We start from the raw sequence: 13,935 nt of genomic DNA, 5'->3' as shown, positions 1-13,935 counted from the left end.
GACGGCGGGAGATGGAGTTTATTCACCACCACCACCCCCGGCAAAGGTAACGGCTGAGGCCAAGACCGAGCGTTCCCCACAGGCGGGTTTGCTACCTACTGAGCAACCAAAATATTTAAAAAATAAATAAATAAATAAATAAAAATTTTGCTAACATGTGGAATCTATTAGGACATTTCGAAGGAATTCGCCGTCATTGTTTCACTTGAAATATAAAGGTTATAAAACTTAATGGCCACATGACAGGGAAACTATATGAAACACTCGGAGATTTACAGAGCGACTGTTATGCTCTTTAGGCATGTGGGCTGAAAATTGCTTTACAATAGGCAACGCAACCTGTGGTTGGAGCGCTGAGGTTTTCTGGCAGTTTTCTTTTTTTTTTTTTTTTTGACCTTGCAGACTGGTATTCAGTTACCACAGCAGCTCCAAAGTAAAACAGAAACACAGCTTGTATCTTCTTTCAAGTATTTATTTCTTTTGTCCCGTTAACATCAAATAATGAAAGGAATTGTAAGGATTTTGAAGGGGGAGTAAAAAGAATGAAAGTGGGAGAAAGGGAAAAAAAATACCAACATAATCGCTTATTTCTCACAGCATGTGCAGCACAAATGAACAGTAAACACATACCACGGAAAAATGCAAACAAAGGCTACGTTTGCTAAAAGTTCCAAGAAAAAAAACCCATCGTGAGTGCCCCCAAGCAAGCATTTCTGTGATTAAATCCTCAGAGCCTTTGCATTTCTAGGCCAGTTCAGCACAGCAGGTATCTTCCCCCAGAACACAGCGCGGCAAGCAGGCCGGGAGGAGCCGAAGGGACAGGTTGAAGGCTTGAAGCCTTGTTTTGGTTTAAGGCATGGAAATGTTGCAATGATGGCATTAAAAGGAAGCTGTAATCTAATCTAAAGGGTCAAGTATAAGTGCGAAAACCCGATTACAAATTTGCCATGAGGGTTTGTCTATACAGAGCGACGTAAGTAAGTAAGTTCATGGGCAAATACCGTATTTTGCTGTGCTTGTCCAACCTGGATCTTGGCAGTGGCAGCACTCGGCTCTGAACCGTAGGGCAGGAACTTCTGATCTGGGCTGCTGTCACGCAACGGCTTTAGGGTGACCCTAAGGGTTATATATACCATCAGTGCAATCATGTTATGTCTCATTCTGTGACACCAGGCAAGACTGTACAATTTTCTGTTTCACCCTTGCACCGTGTATATAATAGAATCGGAAGTGCCCCGCTGGGGCAAGGTTTGCAAAGGTGTATGTCAAAATACTATGCTTGCAGTTTTGATACAGGTGTTTCAAATCCATACTCCAAAGTCAGAGCGAAGAGGGTGAATACGAACATCAGGTGAATTGAATTATGCTGAGCAGCAAGCACAACCTTTCTGCTACTACACCTGTGTTCTCAGTGCATTCAGATATTCTGCTCTTTTTCTACATTTGCTCACTTTCCAAATATAAGTGGCAGTACAGCTTTATTCCACTTGTTTTATTTTCTTAAATGAAGTAGGGGTGTGTATGCAGCAAAACAATTCCTCCAAAATTATAATGCCATTCCCCTCATATGGAAATTTGCCGGGCCCTGATGTCAGGAGGTCACTTTTATATTAATTAACTATTTCCAGAATCAGCACAGTGTGATTTTTTTTTCCCTGACAATCAGAGGCTAAGGGAATCCAGTGAAAGAAACAAAACTGCACTGTGAATATTTGCTGCTATAAGTAAAGGCAAATGCACTTTTGACAGTATCCCAAGTTAGTTGTTTTTTTTTTTTTCCCTTGAAAATGTCTATAAGCTCATTTTTGATCACAAGATTGGAATATGTCATGAGAATGCATTCAAGTATGCATTTACATTAATATTGTTGCCAGAAGCCATCTCACAGTCATCTTCAGACATACTGGAGCCCCTAGAAAGCTTTCTGTGGGATTGGAAGGCATCCAGCCAGGGGAAAGCAAAGCCACTATGTGATTTGGATGGCCAGTTCCACAGGAAAACTATACATTAACGAATGGCAAGCATTCAAAGTGGTAGTTCTGGTGAAAAGCTTGTGAGCAAATCATTGGCTGAGAACCATTAAGTATATAATGTATTCGATAAATGAAATTTTCGAATAAGTCTATTTAAAATTAATCCAGTGAAAGAAAACAGGCTAATTTTACAGTAAAACAGTACTGCTAGCTGTAGTGAAGATCACTAGAATATGAGTTGCCCCTGTGGCCTTAAAGCATATCCAACATGATAGGTACTTCATACTGCAAAAGGACACTTTTAGGTATCATTAGAACAATCTATTTTAATATTCCTGAGTGGTAAATTATCAGAAGAAATCAAACAGCAGTGCTGGGTAACCTGTAGTTCAGGGCTTGCACCATCTTTCCATTATTCAGACAAATGGAATGGATTCATGTGCTTTACTGGGTGTTTATTTTCTACTTCAGTACTGATCTCTAAATGCCACTAGATCTACAGTTCAGTTCTTCGTCCCAGAAAGCAGGAATGTTGCACCTAAACCTACCCTTGGCCTCCTCTGGACTCTTCATGCATTTACTGCCCATTTCAGCAAACATTCCTTCTTTCATTGCAGGACTTTTAGCTTATGATTCCCCCTTTAACCATACTGTGATGTTCTGGCCAACCACTACCTAACAGTCCTTCCCAGTTCAAATTCAAATCCTGTAGGTGTTAAAAAGAACATGCAATTATCAACTCGTTAGGCAGAAGTAATGCTAGCTCTCTGGGCTGTTGGTACCCTTAACGCTTTAAGGGAAGCTAATCTCGAAGATATTTAGGGCAGTTTGCAGTGTTAATGTTTGAGAAGGTGTGGACACAGTCACACACAGGTGAGAGACTGCGTGAGGGGAAGGCGAAGAGATGAATAATCTGTACGCACAGCATTCTGGCTCAGAAACTCTCAAAACACAGTCCTCCCCAACAGGAACAATTGGAAGAGACAGTCAAAATGATGAAAAATGAAGGGATCAGCAAAAATCAGACCTAATATAAACCCAACTAAAATAAACTCAGCATGGCTCCTGGGGCTTATTCAAAAGGTCTTCTCTGAGAGTTCGTTTGCAAGAACTCAGTTCACTGAAGAAGAAAGATGGACTATAACTTCCTCTGTTTTGTGTGAATAGGAGCCATTGGCAAATCTGACTGACAATATGAAGAGGTTTTTAAAGGGAACTATTGAAGATTGCAATGCTACCTATCAGGTTGCATCACAGGAAACGTGACATCTCCAGCCAGAAAGTGTCAGTGCTCCTAAATACTGGGCTTAAGAGTTTGAAAGAATTAAGATGATTTCCTTAATTGATGTAGCGAATGAGAGCTCTAAGGAGTATTTGTCTGAATTAAAAAAAATAAAAAAGTGCATAGTTTTCACATAAGAAAACTTACAATTCTGTAATTTCTTTCAACAGAAGGGACGTATCAGGAAACCTATTTGTAAAACTGGAATGAAGATGCATTGACTCGGTATCTTTAAAACAATCAAAATGAGGTCAGAAGGCTCAATGCTATAACTCTGTAATGATGGAAGCAGAGCATTCTGTTGAATGCTTAAATGTAGCTGTTTGTACATGACCTTTGTTTTTTAACACATGTAGCAACTTTTGCTGGAGGACATCAACACTTTGTTAAAAAAAATATTTTTCTATGTCAGCATCAGATCCCTCCTAAAGAAATTCAAGGCTATGTTTCATTTGATTAGCATGCTTGTTAAACCTCAGCTATGCCAACAGGACAACAGAGAAGCTGAATGTGGTTTAGGGTTCAAAAATATCATAATAGTTGATGTGGGTGACAAAGGGTTGTTTTTTTTTGCAATAGCAGGCAATTGAGAAACATGTCAGATCATTAATACTGACTATTCAAGAATATTAGAATATTGAAAGTGACAGACTATTCAGCCACCAAAGCACAGACAATATTGCTTTCTGGTGTCTCCTCTCTCTACTGTCTTTTGCATAGCCCTTAGAACAGTAACAAAATACTGCCCAACTCTGCGACTATTCTCCATGAATTTGCAGCCCTGATGGGAGTCCAGAAGAGACCATAAGGTATTTTATTGCTGGGGAAAACAAAGCCAAGCAGTAGCTCACAAACAGATTTGTGATTCTGTTTAATCCTATTGCTGATTTGGGTCAATCATATTCTTCCCAGTTTAATTATTATTAGCGAGGGGAAATACAACCTGAGACCTCAAGGAATCAGCTAGGAGATGCCGTGACTTCTCTTTCTGGTCCCTGAGAGAGTCTTCTCCATTGTATCAGGCTGACATTGAACCAAAGAATTGCTTTGTTCTCTGATGGATGGATATTTTCTTAAAGCACTTATTTTTCTACATTCAACAGTTGAGAGAGCAGAGACAATGAGCTTGTCACCTCTGCTATTACTTGTAATAGGCAAAGTTGCAGGGGGTATAATGACCATGCGAGTGAACTGATTTCGCTATGGCATGTCTGCATAAAATCAGCATTCCCAGCAGGCTCCAGGAAGAGGAAGTGTGTGTTTGGATATCACTTGTTTTCCATTATGACCATTTCCACCTTCTGTTAACATTCTCCTGAGATGAGCCCTCACTATTATAAACCCTTATTCCATATGACAGCATTTTTCATATAGTCAAAATATTCCAGAAACTGTATCACCCCTGCATTTATTTCAGTCCTGTCTCTGCATAAAGACACTACTAGTTGACTTCCCTGGAAAAGATAGCAATGGTTTGCCTCCTTTTCTTACAGCTCATGTTAATACTGTAACGTGCCAGAACAGTATCTGGGAACACTCATCAGATCAATAGCAATGCCCAAAGCAAGAGCAGCAGCTGGTGGCTATGCTCCTAAGTGCCTAATGCTAAAAAGGGAAGATGAAGAAGCGTTTCAGTTAATGTATTCACAATGCCCAATGTTTGCACGTGGTGGTTCAAGGGAAGGAACTAGTCAGGGGTCAAATCTAAGGCAGGACTTCTGGGAGTCATGCAGGCTACTCTTAGGCACCTAAGGGCAACTAGAGACCTCACAGCAGTACCTGGTTTTATACTGGCTATCACGTGTCATCTCGTTCATTAATCTATTTTTTTCAAAAGTGTCTTGTGGGACCAGAATTTTAAATCAATTTGTTCAATGATTACACGTACCTCCGCTTTTCATGCAGGCTTCCTCTGTGCTAGTGCACTTTAACAGGGATTTGCTCAGGTAACCAATCTCAGTGGCAAACTGCCTCAGAAGACATGTAGGAAGTCCATTTTGGAAGCCAGGGTAATTTTCATACAGGAGCCAGCAGGCTTCTGAGATGTCTAGATTTAAGGCATTGATATTCCCACAGTATTCCTCTACATTAATACCACATTGCTTGGGGAAGAAGATGCTTGGGGAAGATGTAAAACTGCAACTTTTCACTTCTGTATACTTTTCATTATCATTTGATTAATGTAGACAGGGAAATTTCATGCCAAGGATGCCTGTCTGTGAAAAGCCTTTACCATACAGAGGCAACTCTTTCAGATCAATAAAATTCAAATTAAAAAAATGCTTTTGCATAAGAAAAGAGGAAACTGAACCACATCTACCTAGTAGCACTATGTTAGCATGATTACTAACACAGGCCAGAGAACCACATGTCCTTGTAATACCTAGACGTGATGGATGACCTTTCCAGCTGGCTAGGAAAAAGTGAGTGGTGAGTCAAACTGACCCTTCCTTGGTTTTACATATATGGGTTGCTTTCCCTTCCTCAAAAAAACAAGAGACAGCAAACAGTAACTGGCGTATTGGGGTGTTCTGACCCAGCAAGCTACAAAGTTAATGGACTGCTTTTTAGGGCATGGTGACCCACAGGAATTAGCAGGAGTAACAACATGCTTCCTTTATAGACTTTGTATTTGGATGGAAGTCACATGCCTCTATTATTATATTACTTCAGCAATATAAGGTGGCATCTTGCTTCTGTCTGTTTAGCATCACCACATTCCCCCTAAAGTTGCATCTATCCTCTATTTTGTTTTCTCATACACTTACTCTTCAGTCACTCTGAAGTGCTTTTTCCCTCATTTAAGGAGGAACTGTTCTTTTCTAGATTTATGCAGAAAAATCAGCATATACACTTGCCTTGATTTTTTTTTTCTGTGTTAATATTTCATAATGCCCATAGCAAAGGTGAGCATAAGGAACTAATAAGTGTGGACTCTTTGTTTGGGAAGGTGTGAAGCTATAAATTTTCTCCTTGGAGGTCTATTCTTTTCAGTTGTATCCAGTCCACACAGGCTGGATCAGTATGTGTTTCTGCTAAAACATCAGCTTGAGTGATCTGTTACAGAAACAGAAGAGGGTGTTACGTTTCAAGAAAAGATGACAAGAGCAGAGGGAACTCACTACCTTCTATGGTACTGGCAACATTCAAGTTGTGCCCTGTCTTCCATCTGTAGTCTACAGGCTGGGGTACCTCAGCCCCATCAAAACAGAGTCTAGACTCTCTCCAACACACTACCTTTCTGATCTGACTCTCCTCAAGAATGCAGAAAGGGTTGTTTCTGTTGAAGCTGTCAACTCCCTGAAGGTACTGAAGAAAGGTACTGAGGTGATCTGAGTAGAACAGAAGGTGGGAAGATGGGCAGTTTATCAGTCAGAAAAGCGACTGAATTACCAGCTTCCCATAGGAAACACTGGATAAAAGAGAATGAGTAGCAGGGAGAAGGTGAAGTTCTGGTTTTCTTCATGTCTTTCTCAAGTTAGTTGCTGAAATCTGTAATAGGTGCCTGCCACTATTCACATCTCAAAAACTCCTTCAGAAAAGCACCCTAACAAAGAGGATTCCGTTCACTACAGAATGTAAATGCTGCTTGTGACTGACAGATTTCGCTTAGTCTCCAAATTCCAGCAGGCTGAGAAGCAGTAACAGGTTGAAGGATCTTAGCACCAGGAAGGTGAGAGCTACAAAGACAGTGCAGAATACTCTGATTCTCAGGGCTGTTGGTTGTTTGGTGAAAATGCAAAAGATTACATTTGGCATAATCTTGGTGTAACCCCAAACTTATGAGCAAGTGCTATCAAAAAAGTGGCCGTCACCCAGATTAAGTTTATTAAAGCCACATGAAGAAATAAAAACAAAATAGATGATCCAAGGTCACCCTGTATTTTTTTTCTCAACAGTTGCATTTCAAGTAGAGGAAAACACTGGGCCAAATCAATGTCTGCTACAAACAGATGTGTTCTCTTCGAAATAAATGCACCCACTTAAGCTCTGCCTGCATTAAGTCTGTTACTGGGTTTTTATGAGATTTGGCAAGTGCAGTGCTATCTGTTAATATCTGAAGGTGGGAGTGTTCAGGGAGTTGTCTGAAAGGCTTGCAAGACTAGATCTGATCATATCCACCCACACTAATTAACACATTACATAAAAGTACAACAAGTTTCTCTTTGCAAACATCAGAAACACTTGCCCAGGCACTTTCTGTGAAGTTCTAGAAGAACTATAGGGATGGACTCGGTCACTTTTTAACCTCAACATTGGATGAGTAGCTAGGGTATAGTTCTCACTTTCAGGGCTCACTCCTTTTCTTCATCCTGCTAAAAACATGCCATCAGCAGGGATACAGCTGGAAGGACATTTTTGAAGGTCACCAAGGGTTCATGACAGAACATAATTTTTTTTTTCCTCATCAAAAACAAAATACAAAATCAAATACTGAACATAAGGAATCAAATTTACTTACAAAGGACTCCTCTCCCTACCCTGCCTTGCTAATTCTGAAAATTACTTTGTACAAACACCAGCCTCTGAAAACACCTGGAACTGAAAAATACCCCATTTAAATAGGGTCTTTTTATGTCAGGAGAACATGTCCCAAAACGGCTAACGTTTCGCTATCATTCCAATTTTAAAACAACAGCAGTCTCCTGTATAAAAATTATAGTAAGGGGTCTTCTACTTCTTCAAAGATCGGAGCAAGTAAAACTGGAAAAACTTTGCTAATTTCACATGAAATTTCTGTGACCTGCTTCTACAGCTTCACCTAGATTCCTCCAGCAGGATAATAAATATATACCCTGATTTAGATTTACTCCAGACTGTCTGTATGACATCTGGCTTCAAGATGGTGGCACTGAAAAGTGCAGTAACGACACAGGAAAACAGAAGGAAAAAAAAAATAATTGTGCAGTGGAAAGCAGGAGACAGTGGAGAGAGCAGGGAAAACCAAAATTAAAATAAGTCAAAGGGCGGAAATTCCTTTGAGAAGGCCTTAGGCTTCAACAAAGCTTGTCCACATTTGCAGCACTTCAAGATTACCCAGCACTAACCTTATGTGAAAAGGGACAGTAGGCCTCAGCAGGCATTCCAAAGGAGCCTTTCTATAAAAAAAACCTTCAAATGTATTAATCCAAATTTGCGGGGAGGTCACTGGACAGAGAGCATTATATCTTGCAACACTCACCAGAGAAGAAACTCTCTTACTCAACTCTTCCTTACTATCTGAAAAGCAAAGTCAATGTTTTCCTCATTATTTTCTGTTTGCTGCATACCTCTCCCCCACTGTGACTGCTATTTGACCTGTTGTCCGCTCAGGGACCCTGAGGGAGAGAGAGAGGGGAGTGTGTGTGTGTGTGTGTGTGTGTGTGTGTGTGTGTGTGTGTATCAGAGGAGTGAGATGACCAGAGTTTCAGCAACTTTCTGACTTGTTTATATTCATTAGAAAGAAATCAACAGCACTTAGCATGTAAGACAACCTCTGAAGACAGGGAACACCTTTTATGCAGTGCAGGAAAAGAGCAGATTCATCTAAGGATTTGGGGATGAGTGGGGAGTTAATTTAAATGTGTGTACTCGTTTTTACCCTACTTGTGCATTATGATGTCATCAGTGAATAGAATCTCAGCATAAAGGTTTAATTTAAGGGGCACACCACAGGGTGCCCTCTTTCACCAATTCTGTTCGCTCTTGCATCTACAAGCCTGGCGTGCCCGACTGTAATTAACGAGAAACTAGAAAGTATTGGAGTGCATAAGGGGAGGTATGTATAATCATCCCTTCCCCTCCCAAACGTCTCTTGATAAATATGGTACCTTCAGTATTCCTGGCAGATCCTGGAAGAGTTCCCCCCTCATTGCACTTGTGTTTTCAATGAACTGGGTTTCTTCTCAAAAAATTGACAAAAAATAGAGCTGAAAGCATCTATTAGGGTGGGCGTCAAAATCACAGAGATCAAAGTTTCTTTTCATCCTCTCCAGAGAGCCTCAGACATCTAGGAATTCAAAACAAAACTCCATTGTAAGAAACCTTTTCAAAGCTGGCACAGTGCTACAGCTTATATGTTCTGCACTCAGAAGGAAAGCACTGACCCAGATAGGAGAGCTCCTCAAAAGACCCATGCAGGCAGAGGAGCTTGCCTCAATGGCACTTTTGGCAATATCTTCCTCTTGAACTGCTCAAGAAGAGATGCATCTACTGATTTGCAGTGAGGTTCAGACCTTCAGATTTTAACATTTACATCATTGCACCCAAGTACTTGGTCTCCATTCTACATGGGAGAACCAGAGGAGTATCTCAAATACAGCTCCCACCTTTTCTGCTGCAACTCAGATCTCTTTTATGAAGTTATGTATTTCAGCATACGGGTTTCTTCCTCTTCTAAATTTTTGTATAGAACCTCTTGTTTTATGAAAAAATACTGCTTTTCCTCCTTTCTATCCTTTTGAATTTGCTGAGCTGTTGACAAACATTTAGGTAGTCAGACTTACAACTTTTGAGGTAGGGAAACACTAGAAATATCTGCTTTGCAGGTAAGGGTGCACCTTGAAATTATGCAGCTTGCCCCAGGTCACACAGGACATCTATGGAAAAGCTCGAAATTCAAGTCAGGAGCCCTAAATTCACTCCTTTACTTTAACCACATGGCCTTCCTTGAGGTGCTTCATTCAGGTGTTCTCCAGTTAAGCTTGCTACTTGCCTGTATTGCAATTATATTAATTCCTCTTTTAGTAGTGTTCCAATATGTTTCAACTACATTACTATGCCTAGTGCTGCACACTGCATCTGGCATAGGAATGCAGTGTTGCTCTCACTAGGCTGTCAAAGAGAATATATAATAACAAAAATAAATAATGTCTAGCTGCTTCTGGCATTTCAGTCCAAGCAGTATTTATCACTTTTGGCTGATCAATGCCTGATTCAATGCCCCTAAAAAACAATGGGTATATTCCCATTTGAATTCAGCGTGCATTTAATCAGGTCTTTGCTAACTGTGCTTCCAAACTTCACATTTCATGACCACTACAGTACTGTCTCTTCTATTTTTAGAGCATTATTCCACTTACTTCACCGTGCAGATTGACACAATGGATTTTCCTCTGCATGGATTATGTCAGTGAATGTATGTTTGTACAAGCAGGCTGTAGTTTTAGTTCTAGATTTAGTTCATCCTCAATGCGATGCTGCCTACATGCGTGGCAATCTGGGATTAATGCTAAAAATATATATATTTTATCATAAATGAACAAAAATATTCAGAGAGACAATTAAATTTCATATACGAGTTCAGTGACAGAAGGAATCTTCCACTATTCAAACTGTCTGCTCTTCTGACTGAACATTCCTCTCCAGCCTTCACAGGTAAAGTCAGACAGCTTTCTTGGGCCCAGCACAGTCCTTCCAGACTGAAGTCCTGTATGGCCTTTAACAAAGAAAACACTGCTCCACAGTTTGCTCCTTCCCTGATGGGAGTTGGGAACAGCTTCATCAATGGATGTGAAGTGAAGGAAGGGAAGGAAGCTTCCGTTAGATGTCCATAACTTATAGTTCTTCAAAGTATTTTTAAGTTTCCCATTCAAAAAACTGAAATGACACCAGTAGCCGTTCGTAATTGCAGTTCCTCTGAAGAGAGGGGATAAAGTATGGGGTGTGATGTGTTGCCTCTCAGCTGAGACAGCCTACAGACACTTTAGAAACAAAAATTACATCTTAAAACTATGAGTAGATTTAACAATTGAACTCTAAAGAATTAAACATCATATAAACATTTCACACTTTTTGTTTTTCTTTCCAAGGGTCCATAGTCTAGTCATTCAATCCTGTGCAAAGGTCATGTTACTATGGATATGACCTGCAAGAAATGTGTTGCCTCAGAGCAGCACAAGTCACATGAACAGGCTACAAGCCAAGACTGCTGATTCACAGTCTTGTCAGGATTTTCATGCTTGTGTTGGTTTCACTGAAGAATAGTCCTTGCACCATCAAGTCTATGTTCGTCCTTTAAAAGTGTTCATGCAGGTGTAGCTCCCAGAAAACTTGTGGATTTCTTCAAGTGCTGCCTGAGGGAGAATGCTGCAGGAGAAGCAGAAAGAAAATAAGCAGACCATACAAACCTCTTGGTCTATTCTAATAAGAGGTTGTGTAAATATGCGTTTATGTACACACATACATAAGTATACGTATTCTCAAAAATCACCTAGTGAGAGTGCAGAGGCAAACATGTCAGTATCCTGCTGTGAGTAGGCCTAAAAGGAGAAAGTTCTATCAAGTCACTCTTTCTCTACAGAAATATTTATCCAAAAATGTCTGTAAAAACTATGACTTGGAAGATACCATCATGTTTTATTCCTCCCAAATATTGTGCAGAATCTTGCGCTCTGAAATACACAAATTTAAACAGTTCTCTGGTTAACTTGCCATCTATTTGTGCTAGGCATGTGGCTTCCTTGGCTTGGAGATAGATCTAATTTCCTGACAGCTACTGTAATGGAAAATAAATGATAAATTCTTACAGTAAAGGAGAAGGAGAACAGCCCTTTTTCAGACTGCAGAATTTCTGGGAACTTTGGAGAGTATCCCAAATTTTACATTCAGAGCAAAGCATTTATTGTGAATTATTTTTTCTTGTTTGAAATGCAATACTGTAATTATTTTCCACAGAAATCTCATGGCCTTGTTTCAGTTCCTGACTGAAGAAGGTTTTCAAAACGCTTCAGTGCAAACTCTCACGGAAACACAATTTTAAATGTCCTTTCTCTTTAGTTATTTCAGGATATGAAGTTATGACTTTCTTTCCTCAGTGACTTCAAAATTCCTGTCCCAATCATACATAAAAATATTTATTTAATAGTTTCACTGCTTTAACACAGGCAATGGTCTCTAAATACAGCTGTGATGTACATGCCGTATTGTACATACATCCTTGACAATATAAACCCTGGAGTCCAAAGAGTGGCTTACTAAATCAAAATCAACTACATACATAGGTTAATTGTTAAGAAATTTCCTAGATACAAATACCAGTTCAGATCTCAGGAATCCAAATTTTGGGAGTGAAACTGGTTTCATAAAGGGGTTATACTCAGGGAACACATCTACAAAGGGAATCTCAGAAAGTTTTCTCCTTTTTGCTTCTATGACTGTCTTTTATGGGATGGGATGAACCAATCTGATCCTGGATATTGGGTTACAGTCAAACTGAGGTTTGCCTTGGTGGACAGGCACAGAGGACTGTAAGCCAATCTTGCCTAACTGGCTAGGCTATGGCTGGCAAAGGAAATACTCACCTTTTTAGGATGACAAGAACGTGCATTGTCCATGGAAGGAGCAGGAAGGCTTGATTCATTTGAACAGCTTCTACTGTCCTCCTAGCCACTGTCTCTGGCTTGAGAGGAGGAAAAAGATTAGGGAACCTGAATAAATAAAGTAAAAAATAAAATAATTATTTGTTGACCAGACTCCTTCTTTAAGATATCACTGTCCGAGTCCTGTTACTCACTAAGCTATCACTGGTTACTGACATTCAAACATGCCCCAAAGCAGGCCGGAACGAGTAGAAAGTTCCAGTTCCAGCCAGAAAGCTGGAAAGCAGAGAGCCCACACAGTACTACTGGGTTAGCTAAATGATTAAGAATGTACATGTTGGTGCCTTTAGAGCGAAGTGGCAGAGTGTATTCAGAACCTTGATTCAGGGATTTGCTTAAACGCTATGTAAACCAATACAAAAATGCTGTCTATTCAGTGTTGGTGTTGTTCTTCTTCCTCTCTGTTGCTCTTTGCTGGATTCAGTTCTTGACAGGTGAAAGACAAATATTTTCCCCCATTGCTTTTAATACCAAACATAAGGCTTTTCCCCACTCCAGCAATAGTTTGACACTGCATATTTTCTTGGCTAACACAGCATAATCTGTATTAATAGGTTATTTTGTCCATTGTTAAAGATTAATTTGATCAGCTGTCAGTCTTTGAATTTAGCTTGTGCTCTTAGACAGAGGTAAAAAGGAGGTACTGATAGCCTTACTTCAGTAAGCGGCTGTCATTCCTTTCAGTGGGAAAGATTTAAGTATTTCAATGAATAAAGAAGAAATCTGTACTGTTAATTCTCAAGTAATTTGTAGACCACTCCTTTTGAATGACCTCGATTTTCAGATTGCCTCCCCTCCCTCTCTGGTGGCTGCATATGGCCCAAATACACTCAGGGAAAAACAGCTTTCAGTTTTCTCTGTAGAAGCAAATGTCTCAGTACAGGCAGGCTGTATGAATATGCCAGCAAACCGAGGGAACCAGTCTGATGAGTCCCAGGTGGCCTAGAGTGACCCTCTGTTCCCAGGCAGCCAAATGAGACATCAAATTCTCTTAACTAAATGAAGCATTAATTAGGAGTGTATTCTGATGATTCATTTAAAATGAGATGCTTTATTCTAGTTCCCCTGGACTGACCTGATTCTCATGCCCTGAAACATCTCTGTGCTCGTGTGGAAGGGCAGGACTGTTGTGGCATTCACTCCAGGACAGTCTAGCAGCCCCAAGGTCAGGCTCTCCATAAAGGCAAAGGACGAGGCTTTGGAGGTGCAGTAGTCAATGGCACCAGGGATGGCTGACAAGGCCAGGACAGAGTTCAGGCAAACAATGTGTCCATTCTGCAACTCCAGCATCCTTGGCAGGCATGATTTGGTGGGTCTGAAA

The 13,935-nt window shown here is 40.3% G+C and overlaps 1 protein-coding gene across 1 annotated transcript in view; it reads right to left on the bottom strand.

Annotated features, from left to right (window-relative positions):
- Window positions 1-10,484: 10,484 nt before the first annotated feature.
- Window positions 10,485-13,935, bottom strand: part of DHRS3 (dehydrogenase/reductase (SDR family) member 3) — a 26,847-nt gene continuing 23,396 nt past the window's right edge. The window contains exons 4-6 of the mRNA XM_009881075.1: window positions 13,690-13,923; window positions 12,537-12,662; window positions 10,485-11,322 (exon numbers count right to left, since the gene is read on the bottom strand). Of these exons, the coding sequence (XP_009879377.1) occupies window positions 11,238-11,322; window positions 12,537-12,662; window positions 13,690-13,923 (445 nt within the window). The 3' untranslated portion in view covers window positions 10,485-11,237. The remainder of the gene's footprint in view (window positions 11,323-12,536; window positions 12,663-13,689; window positions 13,924-13,935) is intronic.

Source organism: Charadrius vociferus, unplaced genomic scaffold (assembly GCF_000708025.1).
Source record: "Charadrius vociferus isolate BGI_N301 unplaced genomic scaffold, ASM70802v2 scaffold663, whole genome shotgun sequence".
Classification (NCBI taxonomy): Eukaryota; Metazoa; Chordata; class Aves; order Charadriiformes; family Charadriidae; genus Charadrius; species Charadrius vociferus.
The sequence above is the reverse complement of the archived record's forward strand: the minus strand, read 5'-3'. Positions and strand labels throughout refer to the sequence as shown.